This window comes from Epinephelus moara, chromosome 10 (assembly GCF_006386435.1).
Source record: "Epinephelus moara isolate mb chromosome 10, YSFRI_EMoa_1.0, whole genome shotgun sequence".
In the NCBI taxonomy this organism is placed as follows: Eukaryota; Metazoa; Chordata; class Actinopteri; order Perciformes; family Serranidae; genus Epinephelus; species Epinephelus moara.
The window spans coordinates 16,973,541-16,997,335 of record NC_065515.1 but is presented as its reverse complement, the minus strand read 5'-3'; the positions used below and the strand labels follow the sequence as shown (position 1 = coordinate 16,997,335).

General features: G+C 44.3%; 1 protein-coding gene across 3 annotated transcripts in view; it reads right to left on the bottom strand.

Annotated features, from left to right (window-relative positions):
* Positions 1–16,305, bottom strand: part of rnf220b (ring finger protein 220b) — a 36,219-nt gene extending 19,914 nt beyond the window's left edge. For all 3 annotated transcript variants that reach the window (XM_050054851.1, XM_050054852.1, XM_050054853.1), the window contains exons 1-2: positions 16,035–16,305; positions 14,136–14,747 (exon numbers count right to left, since the gene is read on the bottom strand). In XM_050054851.1, the coding sequence (XP_049910808.1) occupies positions 14,136–14,727 (592 nt within the window). In that variant the 5' untranslated portion in view covers positions 14,728–14,747; positions 16,035–16,305. The remainder of the gene's footprint in view (positions 1–14,135; positions 14,748–16,034) is intronic.
* Between the last annotated feature and the right edge of the window lie 7,490 nt (positions 16,306–23,795).

Here is a 23,795-nt window from a genome sequence, read left to right as displayed (position 1 = left end):
GTTGTTGAGGGAATAAAAATGTAAATTTGCGTTGTTGTACTGACATAGTGCGGTTATTTTGAAAGAGACTGTATTTAAACTGTACATATCCTATGAAAATGGAAAGTGTATTTCGAAAGAAGACAATGCATGTAACAGGCATAACTTGACATGGTGTCCCAGAATGTCAACAACCAACGTACCCAGGGTACCTTGCACGTCGTATGTGGACATGGAAAGTCCATGACCAAAATGTCAATATGTGACGGTTGGAGTGAGAATGTGTTGACCTGGTTTGAGTCCCACCAGGAACCTTTGTCTTTCCCCTTCTCTCTCCCCTAATTTACACTGTCATCTATCTACTGTCAGCAGTTATGATCCTCCAAAAGTTGAGATGTAATTGAGCTCATACCCTGGGTAGCAAATGCCAAATCCAGACATCCGTTTGCTGACTGCTTTCTGTCAAAGTCAGTGCAGTCGTGTTGGATCAAGAAGCCGCTGACAGCGGACAGCGGACAGCGATAGAGCTGTTCACCAGTGGCCTGTCACTCACTCTGATGCCATCAACCTGCACTCGCTAGACAGACGGAAATATACAGACATCCAGCTCTGTCACACTGCATCATACTGTCAGGACTTGAACCTCTCTCAACACACTCCAGGCAATCAATTGCCATAAACAGTTTAAATTTAACTTGAGAACATTTTTACCAACAGGGAGATTTCTTTTTGGGTGCTCCTCTGTTACATTTTACATTTTCATCCAGTTTTAGGGAGTGTGCAGTCTTTATGGGTTTAAAAATACCTATCACACTTTGTTAACACTTTGTAAACACGTTTAAACCAAATAGTGGTGATCAAGCTGAAGAAAAAAAAAAAGGGTGCTCCTGTTAGCTTCTGAAGAGTTGACATTTTGCAGATAATGGCAGCATCAACGCCCTGCTTGTTAGCATTTTTAACAGCAATGAAACCAACTGGAACAAAAAAACTGCAACGTTTCCTGGCTCTTCAATGAGTGGTTTCCTCTGGGAGTAAGTAACTCATGAACATGTGTAAACCTGCTGTGAGGTTTTTACATTTTATGTACCAGCGTGATTTTCTTTTTTTTTTGTATGTGCATGTGGGTGAAGCAAACAAGTTCAAATCTTTACATTACTCCTGTCGCAATCCTCTCAACCACTCTTTGTGTGGTGTGTGAGAGAGAGAGAGAGGTAGACATCAAGAAGCTAACAGACAGATCACAATCCCTCATTAGAGGCTAATTAGATTGGCTCCAAAAATACAGATCACTATTACCCGGACCACTGATTAATACACATTAATACTCTCTCTCGCTCTTATTATTCCATCGTCTCCTCATCACTTCTCTCTCATTTTCTTTTCCCCTCTCGCTCTTTCTCTCAATTAGTGGTTAATAAGGAGAAAATGAGAGGATTGCTCCGTTGCTTGCATCGAGTACTCAACTTTTCTAAACAGACAAACAGTGTGTCACTGTGTGTTGAACTCAGTGAAGAGTTTAATTACACCAGGACTCATCAGCGGCGCTACAACAACAACAACTGTACACACTATAAAAGTGAGCTCTCACTATATATGTGATCAGCTGGGACCGTTTTCCTACAGCAGTGTCCAAAAAAAGAGCGCTCTATTGTAGCACGCTGTTTAACTGCTTCTCCATCAGTAAGTGATTTTCTATATTTCCCAAAATGCCTTGAAAGTAACGCCTCCAGAGGTCACGCCTGAGCTTTTTGCATCAAGTAGGCGACTGTGGTGCCAACTCTGACACATTCAGCGTTATAGGCACATGCACCACAGGGCTCTGTCGCACACTCTTAAACTCCCTAAACAAACAGCATGCCACAGTTCTGGCAATTTTAAAACAACGAGCTTAAACAGGAGAAAAGTTAGTGCTTTGAACACATGCACTTACAGTCAATGCTTTTTTTTTTTACCAAGGAAAAATAGTGGATTTACTGCATTCTTACTGCTGCTATCAGGTGCATGAGCCACATACTGAAAATTCAGATGAGGTTCCCAGATGTGGCGAGTGGTTTAATGCACAGTTATTCATATAGTTACAGCATGTAACAAAAAAGATTTGAACATGAGTTCATTCATTATGACTCCAGCTGAGTGCGCTGTGAAAATAAAGGAGTAGAAAGAAAAGAAGACTTAAAAGAAACAGAGAGGAATGACGAATTTTACAACAGCACCAGAACCACCTTCAGTAAAGCAGGTTTGCTCTACAGGAAAATCTTAAAGGAAAAATTCAGTCCCCGTTCACTGCTTCTCTCAGACTGACTCTCAGTCTTTAACAAAGAGCTCTTAGATAATTGGTCTAGAGCAAGCAATTTAGTTGTTGAACTTTTCTTTTGATTTGTTTTGTCAGCCAGTACACTCTTTACTGGGTTCACCATGTTCTAAGTTCTACTGACTGTTCTACTGTTCTTCTTCATTTCATGGAAAACTAACTGCACTAACACAGCAACAACAAAAATACACATTACAAAAACAAAGAAAGTGAAAGAGAAGAGAATGAAGGAAAGACAGAGAGCAGAGATGAGAAACCAGCAGAAGAAGAGCAGACAGCACAGTGAGGGAGCAACCCTGACTAAAAACAGCAAATACCAAATTGGAAAACTATTGTTTGTGCTGTTTTGATTCTGACGAATTGACAACAAAATTAGCGTTTTACTGTTTGAGATTATTTAAAGGTCAAGTGTGTAAGACTTAGCGGCATCTAGAGCCCCTTTCCCACTGGACAAAATACCCACTAACATCTGGCTTTTGTATTTAATGGAAAAAATTACAAATGACTCTGTAGTAGTCACAGACATTTATTGGCTCCAGCTTCGATTGGCTTTAATCAGCTGTGATGGGAATACAACAACCATGCGAAAGCTCTAATTTTAGCCCATTTGCTGGTGCGATGCAAAGACGGTCTGCCACAAAATACCATCTATCTCTATCCAAGCAGTGCTCAAACCATTCAAAATTTAGTTGGCATCAAATTTGAGAGAGACTTAATTAGTAAGAGGTATAAAAAAGAAGAAACCACTGCAACATTTTCACTGGCCTCCATGCTGCGTTCTACAGCTTACTATCCTGTTTCCAGCTTGTTCATGATGTTGAATGTGACACAACAGAAAAAAAATTACAAAAACAGAAAGGCAAACTCATCTGCACACACGCGCTAATTTTGGTGGAAAAAGGGTATTGCGGTAAGGTTGTAGATTTCAACTAACTTCTCCTGGGTGCCAAGGGTGTGGGAGAACTATGGTGGCTGACACAAAAGCACAAAATGGCCCTATCTAGAGCCAGTGTCCATTTTTTGGACATTTCTTGTCCATTCTGGGCTACTGTAGAAAAAAAATGGCAGACTCTGTGGAAGAAGACCCGCTCCGTATGTATACATAAATGGCTCATTCCAAGGTAACAAAAACACAACGATTCCAACCCGGTCTCACTCCAAAGTTGTAAAAATCTGATGCTTTGGCAGTGACTTGCAGCATCACACACTGATGAAAAAAGCTGTCCTTTAACATCGGCATGACACGCGGACTGTTGCCGTTATAGTTTAACGGTGCTTGGCGACGTCAGGGGGAACTGTGGCAGGACAACATCCTACACGGTAAAAGGGGTGAATGGATCCAACAAACACCAACTTTCACCCGGGGGAGCAGTGTTCATGTCCTGTAGGATTCTAAAGTCAAACCCTGTTCTTATTTTCCGAAGTCCAACATCTTGCGTTAGTTGTTGGAGGAAAAAAAAAACATTAATTTGCATTGTAATTGACGTAATGCTTTTATTTTGAAAGAGACAGTATGTAAACTGTAAATTTCCTGGGAAAATGGAAGTGTATTTTGAAAGAAGACAATGCATGCAACGCACCCAGGGTACTTTTCACGTTGTATCTGGACGTTGAAGGTCCTTGACCAAATGTTGAAATGTGACAAGGATGGAGTGAGAATGTGTTGACAATAGGTGATTATACACTAATGAAAACATAGTTATCATATTCCATTTCTGCCTCTAAATCATACATAATAAAACTATTAAAGTTTTCATTTCATTTGAGCAGTGCTCTTCAGTGTTTTACCAGTACGCTATAAGAATAAGAAACACACCACCACATGGCAGAAAAAGCAATGGACTGTACATCAGTCGCTGCTTTTGTATAGTTAACATGTTTTGAACTCCATTCTATTTTTCAGCTGGTAATTCGGGGCAGCTGACACACACTGTCCTGCTCTACCAAAGAACACACCCATCTGTTTTCCCCTCACACACCTGTCCCACATACACTTTGAACAGCGCAGGTGAGCAGCGGAAGTTGTAGCTATTAGGGGCACACTAATACTCTTTAAACAAAATAAAAATGGTTGTGATCCCAAAAAAAAAAAAAGCCCCGCATCGGCCCTCAATCACAGTGTCAGTAGGCCTCCAGTCAGAACTTTTCTGACACCACCCCACAGCGCCCCTCCCTGCAGCCTCATCAGCGGGCATCATCACAGATAAGCCATCTGCTCCTGCCTCTGCTCCAGATAACATCTGATACTGTCAGAAACAGTGTTGACTGCTGCTGGTACGAGAGGACCACAAACACCTGGCACTCTGTGAGACACCTGTGTTTTGGTTAGTCACACTTCCTAAAGGATGTTATTGTGTCTGCCTGGATGAGCAAACAATTACAGCAGATGACGATGGTTTTATCTTCAAATGGTGGAAAGATAGAGGTGATTGAGCTGCTTATCTCCAGTAACCCACACACAAAGACAAAGAAGAATCAGGGGCATTTAAGGGACTGAGCTTTGAGGATTGCTAAAGGTTAATAAAAATTGGAGGAAAGCACTTCTGTTAATGTAAATTATTCTTGTTATTCTAACAGATGTTCTCATTTGTCCAATTTACAGCATAAGGGCAATGTTAAACTGTATGATTCTTGTGGCTGCCGAAATTTTCTGTCATTTTCTGACAACTTCAGTAAACTAACTGCAAGAACTCATTTGTAAACTCTCTGTCATGTGATCCAGCGTGCAGTGTGACATCAATATGTAGCATGAAATCACAGACATTAAATAAAACCAAATACAACACCAAGCCCAAACCTAAGCCTCCAAAAATGACAGTAGAGTGGAACTAACTTGTGCCATCAACCAAAAAATTCCCATTATAAATTTAACAAAATGTTTGCTGCAGGGCTGTCGTGTTGGACAAGAGAAAATGTGTCCCCTACATGTGATGAAATACTTGAAATATTTGCATGGTTTGAGCATTACACTGCAAACAAAGGTGGGCAGTAAATAATGCTGTTACACTTGTTTTCCTTTGAGGATAAAGGGCACGGCATCCCTGCATGCTGTGTGTGGTATCCCAGCACCAGGCTGACTCGACTCGACCCTGAAGCCTTGTTAGGAGAAAGACAGACTGAGCTTTAATACAACACTTTAAGTGGACGGACGACCCTCCACATCAGAGTGGAAATTACTGCTGCTGATAGTTTTATTGTGTGTGTGTGTGTGTGTGTGTGTGTGTGTGTGTGGTGTGTGTAGACAAACAGTGAAGTGCCACTAAAAGTGTGAATATGCACACACTGTAACAGCTCGTGTGTGAGAAAGAGGCTAGAAATGTGTGTATGTGCTCATGTATATATCATTTACACACCGCCTGCGTAGCCCCGGTGAGCGCAGCGCAGTGTGAGCCCTCGTCGATACGCCCCTCCGATCTCCCCCTGTCAGCAAACACAGGAGAACAAAGACGCCTGTGGCAGCGCCAGCGGGTATAGATCTTCTCCCCTGTGTTCTCGCTCAGCGGGGTCACACAGGAGCTGCTCACAGTTCAATCTCCTCTACTTGACTGATCAGGAGCTGTGAGCCGCTGCTAATGAGACTGGACCCTCTCCAGTCTCCGGCACCATGAACTGGCCCACCCAGAGTAAAACCACTGAGTCCAGGAGTTCACTCACACACAAGCAGCTACCTCCAACTGTGGTTCCACGTAAAACGAATTAAAGCAATTATTGGTTATAAGCATTGTAGTCGAAGCTTACTTAGTAGAGAGACACAGTTAGTACAGAGACACTTACTAAGTGTGTGTGATACAGGTTATACACTAAATTTGTGTCTCAGAGGGAAAAGAGCTTGTAGGAATTTATTTTCAATATTAAAACAGTCATATTGACATGAAGAGCTTCTATGGATCACCATGACCCTTAAAGTGATACAATACAAACACATATATTTGATTAAAATTGCTTTTTTAAGGCGGTAATATGAGTAATATTTTCCAGGGAAGCTGATCATATTTTCGCGGCTGTTCAATAACTATATTTTTTCTAATTTTAAAAATAAGTATTGTGGGTTTTTGGTGGAGAGGAAATGGCTCTGACAACAGTACAATATACTTTATAGGTCATTAAAGAATCCTTTAAAACTCACATTATGATAAATACATTTCAGTCGTATTTCTAATTATTTTTCTTGTGCATATTTAGATTCATAATTAAGAATCGGCATTAGCATCAGTTCAAGTCAAAGGCTTCAACACGACACCCAGTGCAGCATTTTGTGTCCTACAGGTTTTGAATAAAAGATCAATATCATCAAACTTGCTCGAACTTTGGTCTTCTACAATTAAAACAATGCTCAAATCCATTTTTTTTTTCCAAAATAAAGACTAAAAAAGATGTGACATTAAGGCAATGAGACACCTGTTTCCAATAAAAACTCTCTGGAGTTCTATTAAAATTCTCGAAACAGGTGAAACTTCACTGGACACATTCTCAGCTTGCTCTGATCTTGGTGAATATTTTACCGTATGACTTTCCTCATGTGAAACTTGACAGCCTTGCGACTTGACGTGCCATAATGGTGTCATTTGCATTGAGACAATCCACAGCATGAATCCCATAATCATTCAGTGATTGATTTGTAATTGCACTAATAGGGTCACGACCGAGACAATAGGATGTGTAAAGCAGAGTCCCTGCTCTCACTCGGCCTCACAGACTCACAGCGGGCCTGTTGAGCGCTGCCTGTGTGGTCTGTGGGGACAATTAGCACAATCTCCATACTAATGGCGGCCTGTAATGGACACTGCTGAGCCTGCCAGCCACTGTGTGTGTGTGTATGTGTTTGCATATGCATCTGTGTGTGAGGGAATGTTTGCATACGCGCATATCCTTCAGTGTGAGTGTCTTCCTGTGTGGAGTTGAGAGCGTGCCTGCCTTCTGGGGTGTGTGTCTGTTTTAAGCGCACACTGAATTTCTGTGCTTATGTTTTTATGTGTGTATGTGTGTGTGTGCCTTACCAGTGTGTGTAAGTAAGTAGCCAGTAGCCTGTATTTTACTGAGGTGACCCCCCCCTCCGTCACACCCCCTTTGCTCGCAGCTCTAACCCTGATCCGCGGCCACTCATTAGCACCATAATAAAGAGTTGAGACGACACGTAAAAGGTTATATACTGCTGGACTGCTGTTTTCCTATCAATTATCAGGCCTGTGATTTATGGCCCCGACCCGATGCTATTCTCTGAGGAGAATTGGGGGAGTGTTTACACCCCTACACAGCGGGGTGAGAGGTCAATCCCGGCAAACTTTGACCTTTAAGGCAGGGGTGCACTGGCACTGATGAGAGTTTGCAAACAGCTAAGCAGCACTGGAAGTGACTGAATCGATCAGTGGGTATTTAAGGATACATGTGTAAGTAATCTGCGCTGTTTGAACTGTCACATGCACATGATTACGTAACACAGCAGAGGTAACTTTCTCCCTAAATGTCTGAATTGTTTATTTCTGTTGTCATTTTCAGCTGTAACTGTAACATTTAAAAATATGAAGTTAAACACGGTGGTCCGACCTGTCTGATGTTTCTGCTGTGCTTGTTTTCTGCACTGTGACTTTATGTACGTGACGCAGGAGTTTTCTGCCCAAAAGTTAGTGCAAACAAACATCCAGTCTATAGAGTAAAGCACTGAGTGTACTGGGCTATAGAGGGAGCAGAATGAGCAAATGAGGAAGTCTGTGCCTTCACACGGACACTTTGCAGCTCCCTCAAGATGTCTTCTTTTTATTCAAATTCCACAAACATTACAAAAAATGCACATTTGATCATCGACAATGGCTGCCAATCTTGCTCATGAAGCCACTGAATGATGTCGGGACGTCGTGTATTTGGGAAGTGAAGCTATCACGCCTGGCATGTCTTTGACGTATTGGCTTTTGTCAAGCTCCTCCACAGCTGGGAGACTTGCAACAAGCACCAAGTGACATGCTGTAATGAGGTTTGTGTGTGACACGAGGCAAACACACATATGTGACACGCACATATTATATATATGTGTATGTGTGTGTGTGTGTGTGTGTGTGTGAGTTCCTGGCTGCCATCCAGGCGTGTAGGATTGGTGTGGTCTTGCTGTCTGTCTGCGCTGCTCCTCTGCAGCATGTGTTTAACCCCAGCGTTTGGCCTCCCTGCCCTCTCTATCTGCCTGACTGATTTGTTAGGCTCCGGGGACAGGATGGAGGATGTGAGTTTGTGCGTGTGTGTGTGCCACCTCTTGCGAACATGCGTTTTACTCCGCCTTTACCCTGAGCCTTTCCTATACCCGCACACACATACACACACAAACCAGGTCTTTGATGTGAGATCAGAGGCAGCCCGTGATGCAAGTCGATCAGGTGCGTAGAGAGAAGAAGTAGAAAGAGGGAAAACGGAGAGATGGGAAAAAGGAACGATGGCCTCAGTTAAAACAAGGCTGTTGTTTTAACGACCTCTGGGCCTCGCACTCATTATGACCCTCTCTCTCTCTCTCTCTCTGCCTGTCTCTCTCTCTGTCAGCACACTTAGCCTCCCTGTCCTTTTACACAGAAGCAGCGCTGTTCGTGTGGGCCGATCACAGTGGGTGACAGAGGCAGATGCAGCGACTACAAGATGTGTTATGACTCATGTAGCGGTGGAACATTCTGTTGACCGTCTAACAGGTGCTGATGGTCACCACAAAAAGCCCCCCCACACACACACACACAGAGATTTCCCCACGCTACTGTAAAGTCCTTCTGCCAGACTTATAGAAATCCTGTCTGTCTCCGACAAGCCGTGTGGTCCACAGCCTGTTTGAAGATCCATCGGCCTGCATGGAGGCTGCAACATACACACATATACGCACACTGCATCCACAAATACACAATCACGTATAAAACCACAAAGACAACACGTAAATCTAAATACACAAGGAAGAAAAAACTCCATGTTCCCTCTCTCAGCCCTTATAAGATGAAGGGAAAGGAGCTAAAAAGCCAAGAAGAGTTTCCCCTCCTGCCAGGATGAAAGCCTCTTTTACTTGGGAGAACATTAGGAGAACAAACTACCATCACAACAGGAGGGGGAACAGTCAACCGCGGCGTGCTCTCACATCAAACACAACCACCATTAATATTGTAATGCTTCCTCCCCGAGTGTTTGAAATCAAGGACAAGACTACCAGTGTGGTCAGTGAGAGAGCTGGGTGCAGATGTCACTTATTTGAGACAGCGTAGCTTTGAAAGCGGAATGAACGAGGCAGTGGCTGCTGTGTGTGATGGTGTCGGGTAAAAATGATTAGTAGGAACCACGAGTTATGTATCTTGACTCTCACAGCTCGTCTTTTTGAATTATCGAATGGTTTCTAAAAAGATTTATTAATGCGTGTTGGTCCTAAACTTGATAAAAGATGAAAAAAACTCAGATCAAATGTTGTTTTTCACATGAAAATAATATGTTCTCTATGTCTAAATTCATTTTAGATGCTTGTTTGTGTCAGTATTTCCTCCTGTCTTTCCATCAGCGAGCATGTTCAGTCGTGTTGTTCATGTTTACACCTCCTCAATACTTCAGTTTCCCTACTAAAGTTTGTTCGTGACAGATCACACCAACACAAAATCACACACACACACACACACACACACACACACACACACACACACACACACAAAGAGAAAACAACTAGGCATAAGCATATGGTGAGTGTGACTGTTGATGCATGGACTGCACATGCAAGTCCGCCTGATAAGGAGTATACACCCTGGGAATAATAGCGGGCAACGGATACTATATGTGTATGCATGAGAATCGAGTGCTTGCTATTGATCTCCTGTGGCCTGCCAGTGGGATGTAAACACTGTGTCTTTCAACAGGAAGCTCCACTCAATACGAGCGGCCGTCAACGACTGCTACACAGAAAACACAGCGCACAGGCAGCCTCCCTGTTATCAAATCAGCACACACAGCTAGAGTATACTGCCTCGTGTGTGTGTGTGTGCTTGTGCGTGTGGGTGAGAGAAAGAAACATCAATATACCATACAAACTTATGTGCACAAATACGTGCATAAGAAATATGCACAAACATGTTTTGCTGGTGTGTGAAAACTGTGTAACGGCATGATTTTGATTATTTCACTGATTTAATGAGTGAATGACCACAAGCTCTGAGTCACATCCGTCTAAACGTGTGCACACAGGCATGCTCCCTCCTTCTAACACACACACACACACACACACACACACACACACACACACACACACACACACACACACACACACAAAGCATGTAAGCTGTGTCTGGAACAAGCTCAGAGCCATCAAACTTCAGCTCAGAGATAATCCACGTGCCAAATCTAAGATGAATCTATGTAATATTGATTCTGTTCAGGCGCCGCACTCGTCCGCTAACAACCCATGAATAACCGACCGTGGAGGACACTTACACTCTGAGCGCATCTGGTGGAGAATCCTCAATGTGTTTTACGCTTACATGTTTCCCCTCTATTAACTTCCTGCAGGATTTCTTTCCTGCACAGGTGAAGATCTGGCGAGTCTCTCAGCGCCTCCTCATCCCGTTAGGAGAAGACTTCAGCGGCATGTGCAGGATTCAAAGGCCTGATGCACAGGTTTTGTTGTTAAATACTTGTGGTCAGACTCATTCCTTGTCTGTGTAAGCTTTAATGTGAGCATAATCTTTAAATAAGCAATATTTTGAAATGTTATGTCAAGTGCTGACAAAGGAAGACTTTTCTTAAGTTAAAAGTCACAAACCAAAACCTAAAACTGACGGCCAGCTGTCCAATAACATATGACAGGAAATAACTAATCAATAGACTGACTTTCTAATAATAATAATTAAAAAAACATGACAAATTGACATATAAGAAAAATGCCAGTGTCATTTGTGTGAGTGTGAAACTGTTCTTAAGGGCCCAGTTATATGCTAGGAAACAAACTTGATGAAACATGAGAAAATTTTCTTTTTTGACTGCATATTTGCTGCGACCCGTGCACAAGCATGCAAGAGATGTGCAAGCCACACTGAAATTTGCAATCTACGTAAAAGCAGTGCTCACAGACGGCGTTTCTAAAACTGGCTCCAAGTCAGCCCAGTAGACAAAAAGGAGGACGTGAGAAAGCTGTACTGAAGTCACTGATACATTAGGTTGCCAGTTGGACAACAGTTGACTTGATCTGTTTTGTTCGGTGGCCTTCGTGAATCTCTTTGTCTGCTCTGCAGGTGAAGGGTTTCACTTTCCTGACAGCCACAACCGGGAGTTTGGTGTGTAACAAGCATCACAACACAGGGGCTCTCAAACATCTGGCTCCAGTTATCACAGCTCTCACTCAGCTTTGCCACCACAGTATGATACACACACACACACACACACACACACACACATGCATGCACACCACTCCGTCAGCGTCTGGCCTTGCTGTGTTTTGCCACTCCACTCCTCCGGTTTCCCAACTTGTGTTTCTGGTAAAGGGCCATTTTAGTTCCAGCTCAGGCCTGCGGCGGAAAGCATCTCCCTGAGGAAAATAAGCATGACTCGCTCCAGTGAAGACATCTGCCCTTTGAAAGCGAGCGTGGCTGTTTGAACAGCTGTCAGAGCACACCGTGCGTCTCAGACCTTCCCTGATAAAACAGAGGCAAGTCTGGGAGGCAAAATCGACAGAGGACAGACGCTAAACGGACAGAAGGAGATGTCCACTGGCAGATGTGAAGAGGTGCTCTACCTGCATGGTGTGTAGACTGACCAGGAGCTGTGAGAGGAACGGCAGCACATGGTCACCTGTGCTCACACCTGGAGACTATACGTCATGGCCTCAAAATGTCAAATCTGTTTACTCTGAAAAGTTTTGACATAAGCAACATCATATCACTCCAGATTCAAATACACTTCAGCTGTAGGGAGGTATTTAGTTGAGCACTGGTGGCCAGTGTCCAGGGACTGACTCCAGTTTTAAGGGCAGCGCGAGGCACATTCCTAATACCTGATATGGAGACCAAAGCACTTGGAGGAAGCCCTTACAGACATGGGGAGCACATGTGACCCTTCACAGGAGGTCGTTTCAATTATGAAGAAAGCTTAAAAAGTATAAAAGTAGGTTTTTATGGCTTAGTTTGCACTTCAGTGGGTATTTGCATCGCCAGTGCTGCAGCTGAATGCGAGCAGCAGACACACTCTCACAACCCAAGAAGATTTCAAGCTTAACAGTTAAGACTTTTGGTCCTGAAGTGACTGTCTGTTACCCAGTCAAGAGGAACAAGTGTATGTCAGACTTAGAAAAGTGCTGGGAGCTCAATTGCATTAAAGCTCTTAGTTTGCCTGAGCTCCAATCTAATTGGATAAAGCTGGAAAAGCAGCTTCCAATGTGCACGAATCCATTTTTTTTTTCCCAAACTCATTTTTTTGGCAGAGAGATGCTCCCCGTGTTCTATTCCGCCCGTCTTTTGTCCTTGTCAACATTCCCCAAATGAGATTCCCAAAATCAGGAGGTGAGGGGAGCACGCATGCACGAGTGCACTGAGCAAACATTGTCAGACAGACACACCTCTCACACCAGCATGCTGGCTGGCATCTCTTTCCTTTCCCGTCCTTATTAAAATTCCATATTGAGATTCCTTCCTGCCACTCCGCCTCCCTGGCCCTGTCACTCAGCCACCAACCGGCGACAAAATCAGCAAGTTTCAACAAAGACACACACATATGCATAGAGACACACACGGCACACAATCCAAACTTTTCTTAAGACAACTCGTCCCTGCTCCCGCCCTTTATGTGTGGGATGAAAGTTTCCTTTAGGTGATATGTGTGAGAGCGTGTATCAGCGTCTCCCCCTCCTGCCTTCGCCCTTCTCCATCTCTGCCCCCCCCCCTCATTGTCATTATTTTCGATGGTGTCCCCCTCTGATCTGCCGAGCCTTTGGGTGCTCTCTCTCCTCTCTCTGTCTTTCTCTGGTCCCTTTCATCTGTCAGGCGCTCCCCTTGGCGACCGCCACTGAGGGGGTTTGATTTCCCATCATGCCTAGCATTGCCTCCCTGACTCCGGCTCCCTCTCTCCCCACCCCCTCTCCCTCTGAGGCGAGTGTTGTGCCCCCGCGTCGTTGGGCAATTATCCCCGGGAGTAATGAGGAGCGGCTCTCCCTCCGCGGCGCACTGACTGACACCTCTCCCACTCATTTGTCAACAAATCAGACGGCTGGTGTGGGCGGCCATATTGAGCTGAGGGTTGTCGTTGGGAAGCTCAGGCTGAGGCGCATCGCCGCGTCTCTCTCTCTCTCTCTCTCTCTCTTTTTCTCTATCCTCCTCCATCCCTTCCTCTCTATCTCTGCCACCTCGTTATCTCTGACAGGGTGTCATTCGTTCCAACTCTCACTCCTCCTATGTCAACCCTCCACACGCTCCGATGTATTTGTGTTCCTCAGCCGCCAAGAAAAGTCTGACTTCCAATAGGCCTAATGGTCATATGTGGCTAATGATCACTAAGCTGAATAAGTGACACTATTCAATTTATTTGTGTCAAAGTCAGTCACAGCCAGTCGCTGTAAACACTTTGTCCAACTAGACGATAAAGACTAGAGTGCAAAAGGGAAAATATTTCCAGATACGTCTTTGCTCACAAAGGCGCCTTTCAATTTGTCACCATTACTGGATGCAGCTGTAGAAGATATGTAAATCTCATCTGCCGTGTCGTGTCAGGGTGAGCAAGGTCTTTGATGTGCCTCTGTATATTTCACTGCATACTTTAAAGATGAGAGATGAGTGACTGTGTGTGAGCTTTAGACGTGCCATGCATGTTTACATACCAAAACATGCATCAGCTGTGTGTCCCTGCGAGTCAAGTGTGTACTCACTGTGCTCTTTGCGCTCCTCCGGGCTCGATGAAGCCTCTCCGTCAGACAACAGGCCGGACATGGAGAACAGCTTCCTCCCTGAGTCCTCCCCAGCTTTGAGGGAGCCTCCCGGGGAGCCGAAGTCAAACTCCTTCCCCTCCACCTCCGGGAAGCAGCTTTTCAGCCTCTTGGCAGGGGTGAAAGCCGACTGGTAAACCCCCGACTCCCTCTCCTCTTGTGGGGAAGAGAAAGGTCGGAAGGCGCCCACCCCGCTGTGGTTGAGCATGCTCAGGGTGGAGCAGTCCAGGTTCGGTGGGGTGAACTGGGGGTGCAGGTGGAGCAGGGAGGCTGGGAAGTCTCGGGAGGGGAAGGTGCCCGACATGGGGCCCTGGCGCTGGTACATAGAGGTGAAGGTGTAAGAGGCAGAGGGGAAGGGGAGGTGGAGGTCTTTCTCCACAGAGGCGGGGACACCGAAGGGCCTGGGCGCCTGGCACGGGACGGAGGCATCTCGGCCGGCCTCGGCAGTGGAGGCGAGGACCATCAGGGCGGGGGAGGCCAGTGGAGCTGGCAGGTAGGAGGGGCTGTCCATCTTGAAGGGGCGGTGGAGGTCCATTCACCTCCCTGTTAGTGGTGCTGAGGAGAGGGAGAGAACACACAGAGCGTTGAGGTGAGGCGTGAAGAAGAAGGCATGAGACGAAATTACAAAGTGTTTCAGAGGAGGCTCTTTTTTCTTTCAAACATGGCACACAAAAAGTAATCATTTTCTTTGCTCTTTTATTGGATAATAATAATTAATTTAAGCAGACTTAATAATAAATATACATTTTACTTAGTCTGAAAAAATACATAGAGCATATTTAGTTTTGTTAAGCTTAGAGTGATTTTTTCACAATCTCAAATTCCAAAAAACACACCCAGTTGCAACTCTAGAGGCATTTTTACGATTACAGTTTTGGACTAATTTCAATAGAAAAGGGTTGGAGGAGGCCTACTGTGCCTGTAAATAATTACGACGGAATAAATTGACAATAAAACACACACGTAGCTGAAGCCTGCAAGAGATAAATTTGATAGTGAAGTAAAAGCAATTAGATTTTGGAAAATCAGCCAAACACGTTCAGAGAAAAAAGACAAATTCCTCCCTTTTCTTTCTTTTTTTTATAAGTCAGGAATTAATTGTCAGTAAATTGTAAATAATTGGGTCCAATAAAATAAAAAACGAGGTGGGAGTTGTAAAGCAGAATAAGCATTTTGGGAGAGAAGTTTCCCAACATGTATTTTCTGAAATATGTATCTTCACAAAAAAAGTTTCATTAATTGTAGCTTATTTAAAATATATGATAAATGTTTATGGGTCACATATTAGAATCGGAAAAACAGCTTCGTCTAATTAGCTGGTTTCCTGCTATTTAAAGTGAATTTTGATAAAATAATTATATTGGCATTAGTTCTGAGAAAAGGCCGAAATAAGACAGGAAAGTTTGGGCCCTGTGATTCACCTTTCTTTAACTACATCAATCCCTTTTTACAGTTTATCAACTTAAACATCTGTGAAATTAACCAACTTTACGCACGAGTGACATATTTAACTCAACTTCAAAACACTTCACCTGAACATGAAAATACATATCGCCTATTTTTTTTGCAATTAAGTGACAATCAAGCGACAATTCACACAGTCTTACAGCGCACAGGTCAAGCTTTCACCCTCTTATGTCGCAAGAATCCAAATTGTCTCCAAGTCTCCACATGGTTTCAAACACCACAACAGTTTTCCAGCAACAAAGTTCCCTCACTTCAGAAGAAAAAACTACCACAAAGCTCCACAGCCGACACAACACACGGCAATCAAATATCCAATTAAAGCAATTAAAACAAATGAAGCTGTAATCACTTGTGTCATCATCAGCCGCCACTTACCGCGCGCACTCGAAGCGAGATTTGTTTCGCCGTCAACTCCTCTCCGTCTCTTTCAACTTGTAATTTCAAGGACGCGGCACTTTTTCTCCTGATCGCGCAGGGAAAGAGAGAAAAGAAGAAGAAAAAGAAAAACGTGCAGCTGCAGACAGCGTCGGCTTTTCCAGTCCTGCTCCAGATGTTGCGAGTGTTGAGCAGCAGTGAGTCACCGCGGAGCTGTGCGGAGTTTGGAGGAGCTGGAGTCGGTCGCTTCTGGGGCTGGATCAGGGCATCAGTGAGTGGACTGGCTGCGGGTCGGTCTCTCCTTCATGCGCTCCGTGTGACAATCCCCCCACCTCCACCCCTCTCCCTCTTTCCCTGCCCTCTTTCTCTGTAGCCTCTACCCCCCCACCCCCACCCATCCCCTGCTCTCTCCCCCTGAGACGCGCTGCTTGCGATGGACACATTCAATTTCTTGCCCTCGCTGCATGTGTTAGAGTGAAATTGAGTCAAAAGAAAAATATTCAGTTTTGCCAAAGAGAGGAACAAGAGAACTTTGTGCCACAGAGGTGTCAGAGCATATAACTGAACATATAACTTCCTTTCTTATTATGATCACTATCTTATTGCGCATCATAACTTTTACAGGAATTACCTGTAAACACAAGGATCACACCATCTATTAGAAAGGACTTGCATGCACTTTATGTTCAGCTTATATCCATTGCATTAGGTACACAAGTTAACCTACTCATCACTTTTACTGTGTGTGTTGGTGTCACTGCTTTGTTACTGAGAATGGCAGGTGATGGAGTTATCCTCTCCACGGTGGCTCACTGAAAAACCCTACAGTCTCCGGCCCGTGTGATTGACACTTGGGAACATTCCCTTTTGATGAGACACAATGCAAACCAATGGCATTATTTGTCACAGATAATCTGCTTTCAACTCCAACACATTACACGTAGCGTAATATCTGCATTATTCATATCTGATTTCCAGCACATTGTCAGAAAGCACAGCTCAGAGCGCCACAAATCAGCCCAAATCACTCTTAATTTGTTTTTATCGGTATTGGTATTGCTTAAAGACTTTTTGAAATAATGTAATTGAAATAATTCCTTATTCCCCCGAGCCAATCCAGAGGCTTTACACTGCTAATCTAATGTGACACGCAATTTCCGTCTCTCAGACGATTGCTTCCCCTCAGGTCCCTGTCTTTAATGAACAGCCATTTGGCTGTGAGCCTGTGTGCGTGCATGTGAGTGTGTGTGTGTGTGTGTGTGTGTGTGTGTGTGTGTAATCAGAGAGCAAGGAAGAGTCCTGAGATAGGAAATGAGTGAATTGGGAATATCGCAGGCAAGAAGGAGACACGAGGAGGACACTTGTGGGGAGACATATCTGGAAATCAGTGGGGTTCACCGTGCTAACTCAGGCTGAAAACATACATTACTACATTACCTATATAACACTGAGGAGAACCATGATTTACACAGGACACCTCATATACCTCTTACACCCATAAATTGATTCCTGAGATGCAGCCTTCCATGTGAGCCTCCTCCTCTCACACCTAAAGACAGCCGGTCGGCGAGGAGGTGGAGGGCCAGACAGCAGATGCAGACCTTTAAACGGACACATAAACCAGAGTCCAGACTGACTCTGTAACAGTCTTTCCCTCGGACCAATATGGGAGCGCGTAACACATGTCTTCCTTGTGACAAGGCAAGGTCATTACTCCGCATAGGGAGCACCCTCTCCCGCACACATTGTTTTGGGGTTAGACAACCGCATGCCATTGCACACAGTGTCAAACAGACAAACTCAGAGTCCAGGGTCAGATAAGACAACACGGGGGCTGAATTCCCAAATCAAATCTGCTCACAGCAAGGATACCCTTTGTTTCATTTCAAAATGATAATCAAAGGTAATCTGGATAAACAGTGTTCTCCTCCTTACGCGGAAATGCCAAAAATATCCTAACTTGCCAGCTGATCAGTAAACACACTCACTACAAGTGGCTCATTGACATTCTGATTATTATTTCTACCCTGTTCCTCCAATTTGCCCTGTGTGCTAGTGGCTGTGGGTGGTGTATAGTGGCTGATGATGGGTGTGTGTCCTGCAGGCCCAGTGAAGTGTTAATGATGTCCCCGCTGCCTCAGCCAGGTTATGGCACAGGGGCCGTTAGCCGCCCTGGGTAAACTGCATGGCTCCCAGAATAAATTGCCACCCGGAGCCACGCAGGCTGGTCAGCCAGCCAATTACAGGCCTGCCCGCTCAGCTGAGGATGATGGGATACGATGTTAATTGTATGTCTTCATTTTCTGGCAGGAGGTGAGTCACTTGGCTTGTCTTCTTCGCTGTCATACACACACATGCATATACAGACTGTAACATCTTAATATATGCTGTTCATACATCTTTGCTGATCAGCGTGGTCACATTCCATCTCCATCCCGTCTCACAGATGCAAGTTTTGAATCCTTTTCAAGCAACTGTAATATCATTTAAATTTTACAGCTTAGTTTATGTGGTCTTCCTTGTAATTCCCAACAAGTAAGAGATGAGCTGAGGCAAATGAAATCAACGTGATGAGAGTTCTCCACTTCTTTTATTACGATGCCAGCGGTCATCAGCGGAGTCTTTTAACTTTAGCAATGTGTAATTGGAGTGGTGAACAGTAAATAGTCACGTTTTTTTTTTTTTTTACTCCACTCCTTTCATTCCCAGGTCTTGTTTTTGGGGCGTGGAGTAAACTAAGTTACTGCTGTAATCATTTCTACAGACCAATTAGTGATAATTACCTTTTGCTGTGAGACTCACAATCTCCAATTACAGCAGATTGCCTTCAAAATTCATACGATTTGCCCTAATCAAAAGCAGAGGAGCATGAAAATGAAAAAAAAAAAGATTTGTTTTTAAAGTGATTGTGCCTGCTGGAGAAGCTGATGAGAGATGTGACTCAAAACAAGTGTACAGGACAACAGAATGCCCCAGCAGGAGCCTCGCAGTGGCAGCAGCAGCGGTGGAGATGAAGAGTGCTCAGTTCTCTGGAGTCAGTTGGGTAGTAGTTGTGTGGCGGAGTTCTACACTCTCCTCAGTATATCAACATAGAGACTGTCTGGTAGCAGTGCTATGGAGAGAGAGGTTAGCTACTATATTAACATAGGGAGAGACAGCGCCAGAGCAGAGCAGTCTGCCAAAGACTGAGCAGTGGAAGTGAGACAGAGAGAGAGGCCATCGACCAGACAGCTACAAGATGGAGTGGAAGGGAACGTGTGAGAGATGAGCTGTCGAACATGTGACAATGTGTGTGTGCGTATGAGGGAAAGTGGAAGTATGTGTGTGCTTGTATGTGTGTGTGTGTGTGTGTAAGTATGTGTGTGCTTGTATGTGTGTGTGTGTGTGTGTGTGTGTGTGTGTGAGGGTGTGTGTGACAGCTCCCCAAAGCAGCCAGCGAGCGTGAATGTGAGGAGGAATACAGAGAGGTGCATTATGGTCTCAATCATTGATCGCTTCCTCCCAAGGGGGCTGGTGACTGCCCCTCACCACACACACACACACACACACACACACACACACACACACACAAGTATCCTGTATGTTTACACATTCACAGCACACCCGTGTCGGCCGGCCGATACTGTTTGCATGTACTCAACTTTGTCTCTTTGTGCTGAAGTTAAATTCCCTGAACTGAAAACAGTTTCACCAACACAGCACTGTGAAATAAACAACACATGCTGTGTGATTTCAGGACATCACAATTATACTATATAGTCAGATTCACAATGTCCCGATTTCAACCTTCAGTCAAAATCCTTGGGGAGTTTACAAACTATACATTTTTGTATAGTATTTTTCTATAGCTCAGTGACCTTGACCTTTGACCTACGACCACCAAATGCAATCAATTCATATCCAAGTGATTGTTCTTAGTTTATCTGAATGACTGAGTAAATAACATGTATATTAAGCCACAAAAGTAAACACCTGCATAGTTTGGAACTTGACATGAACATTTGCTATTTTTAAAATCCAAAATGGCCACCATAGAGAGTTTTAAAAAAGCGGAAACCTTCGTTTTTATATTCCTCATGTTGTAACGATTTCAAAAATGTACAGTTTATAGACTCTCCAAGAATTCTGAACGAAAATACATTCGAAACTGGACTAATAGCTTAAAGCAACAATATTTTTTAACTTATAACTTTTAAAATCATTTTGAGGGCAAACTGACTTGTAACAGGGCGGAGGTACAGTGGTTAGCACTCTTACCTCACAGCAAGAGGGTTCCGGGGTCGAACCCGCCGGCCTGGCTGGGGCACTTCCGTGTGGAGTTTGCATGTTCTCCCTGTGTCAGCGTCGGCTTTTTCCAGCTTCTCTGGCCTCCACCTAGAGTTCATACACATGACAAAGACATGTTCTTGCATGTAATTTCAATGAGTGGGTAATCAGGTTGTAAACCTATTAGAACAGGGATACTCAACTTGGAGGCCAGGGGCCAGCAGCCCCAAACAGGTATGGTGTACGCAGGGGCTTAGCCTGGACCTCTGTTGGGTTATCCTGAGGTCCAACACTGGCATTCTTCTGATAAACAAGATCTATTTTAATGCTTAGTGCACTTTGGCACCTTATCTACTTCAAAAGTACAAAAAAACTTCCCAGTATGAATCCATCTATTATCACTGTAAATTAGAATATGGTCTGGGGCCACCTGGCACGCTACTGAGGGCCAGATTTGGCACACAGGCCATAAGTTGAGTATCACTGTATTAGCAGAAGCCAGCTTGGTATTCTCAGTACATTCTCAGACATTACGGCAGAGGGGAAACCTCATACACTGTTAGCAATGCATGCAATGAATTACATTATTACTAACTATATACTTGTAATTGATCTCGCCAATGTCCAGTGTTTCCCATAAATTGATTTATTTGTGGTGGCCCACCACAACAACAACATTCCACCCAATCGCCTGAATAAATGTTGTAAGTTTTCTTTAAACCACGTATACGTAACATATGTAAGTTACTATGGAGCAGATATTCAATGGTTAAGATGTGGTTATGTTTAGGCACAAAAAACTCTTGGTTATGGTTAGGAGCAGATCATGCTTTAGTGTAATAAACCCAGGTTTGGTGCCACAATCCCTGCTGGAAATGCTGCAGTGTCCTGATTAAAATGAAAAACATAGGGTTTTGTTTTTGTTGGTCTGCCACTTGGGAGCCGTCTCGTCCAGGTCTCATGCCATCCACCATCCCCTCAATCTCCCAATGACAAAGTCAGTATATACGTATGAAAAGTACATCTATAATGTAAAATATAACGTGAAACGTGGATTGCGGAAACGTACGCCGCCAACACTGTCTTCTGTGATTATGTTGCAACACTAACCGCCACATATTGGTTTCACTGATTAAACTGGGTAAAACATATTATATTGTAGAGGTGTGTGCAGAGCGTTGATTTGCTCAGTTCCTCCCTGCCCCGCTCTTGCTTCTCTGCGTCTCTCTGTCTCTCTCCGTTGATTAGACCTCAAATGACACAAGAATAAGCTAGCTAGCACACCCTGTGGTCCCTCCGCCTCACTCCCCGCTGCTAGGAGACTATTTTCAGCTTTGTATTAAGACACATTTAACAGCATGTGAATATTTACGGACAATGAATGTGGGACTGACTCAACTATACCGTCCATGTTCGTCATAATGAAGGAGCATGATATCCAGCACAACATATAATAGCTTCGAGACAACATGGAATTCTAGGACAATAGTTTTGTCTAGGGGGACAAAACTATTTCCAACTTGTGCCTTTAAGACAAATATTTTCAGGACAGAAACAGGAGTGAAAAGAGGTAAGAAAAGTGTTCACTGTTTCCCTTTTCTTCTGCTCACCTTAATCTTTAGTCTTATGTAGCCACGAGGCCAAGAGTAAAGTGCAGTGACAGTCAGTGTCCTCAACCCACCCCCAACACTTCAGTCTACACACATATACACACATAAGCACAACACTGCCCACCACCAAACATCACACCCTTTCCCTCCCCTCCCTCCCCGCCTCACCCATCCAGCCAGTCGGGGCCCCCACCCTCTCTCCTCTCTCACCGCCACGAGGCTGACACTAATGTGACACTCTGGAAAATAATTACCAACAAACGCACTGCTGACTGCAAACAGCTCGCTCCCCTCAGTGGACTGTCACTAGTCATTAGTCTGAACCCTGGGAGAGGACAGGACCACCGAGAGGGGGGGGTGGATGATGAGGAGGGCCATACCATGTGGAGAAGAAGGAGGAAATAAAGAGGAGGAAGGGAGATCTGACAGGTGAGATGGAAATAATCTGCTTTCAGGTTGTAAAACATGTAAAAGAGTGTTGTGAACTTACGCGTCTGGTTGAATTGGAGCCGAATCCTCTGGCCCAGCCCTCATCATTGGCCCCCTCTGGTGGTTTACATTATATTAACTGTGGGACGGCAGCAACACCTGGCCCACTTTGTCCAGGAGAGTCCTAACACACAGACTGTGTTAGCAGCACAGACTGTGTTAACACTCTTAGTATATTGGTTCCTAGTGCAGGCACTGTCCCTTTGATTTTCATCTGAAGCAGATGGGTTCGAGGGATTTAAAGGGGAAGGGTTGCTGGACGGGGACCTGAAGAAAAAAGGGAAATCCAACATTTGAGGGTGAGTGAGCTGAAAAATCTGTGGTTCAGGTAAGCAAACAAGTAAAATGAAGAAAGGGCGCTCAGCCTGAAAGCTGTTCAAAGGTGGCAGCAATTCCAACACAATTATCCAAATGCCACAGGGTACATCAATTCTTTGAACACCAACCCCCCCTCCTCAAGACCGTTATTTGAGTTGCCTTGGGGGCCAGCCGTGCCACAGAGAGATTAAAATTTTTTAGAGCTCCCACAATGGCCAATATTAAAATGTCTCAATACATCTGCCTGGCTATTTTGATTGGTAACTTAACCCCTGACTCCTGAGCGAAAAAAGGCCCGTTCTCGGAGCTATTGTCAGCGGGCTGGAGTCTAATTCTTGTATGATTCAGGCTAATGAGCCGGTAATAGGTCCTGTGTGTGTGCGTGAATGAGGAGGATATTACAGTGTAGTGGGGAGAGGAGGAGAGTAGGGGCGGAGGGCTCTCATTGTTCAATAATCGGAGGGTACAAGGTTTAATCTGTGAGCAAGAAACAGTTTCCTCTCTTTAAAATACAGCAGGGGTTTTCATTGATAGTCAGTTTCCACATAAACAGGCGGATGTGATTGAAATAAGTTCTCATTCTGAAGTCAAGACAGTAACAGGGAGCGAGAGACAGGGAGTTAGAGGGAAAGTGAAAGTGTCTGTCTGTGTGTCATCCAGCCAATGGCTTTATCCAGCCTTATCCTGAACCATGAAACCATAGTGCATGACACCCTTCTATGCTCTGCACAGATATGGCTATTCACTGTTAGCACAGAGATTTGACAAGCCAGACTGCTCTCACTCAACAGCCTGGGTCAAATGGATGACTGTCACAATCTTTTTATCTTTCTCTCTCTCGCTCTTCCTCTCTATTCCACTCTGTGCACGCTCCTTTTGCTTCCCACTTGCCACCAATCTCCCAACTTTGCCTGTTCAAATTGACAAATTCAACCAGCTACAAAGGAATAAATGAAAGAGAGAGAAGAGGCCTCTGAAGGGGATAATCTTTGCAAAGGGGAAAGATGTGGTTGACTGGGAGACAGGCAGGTGAGCACATTCATCTGTTATTCACAGTGTAAACATGCAGATGTAAATG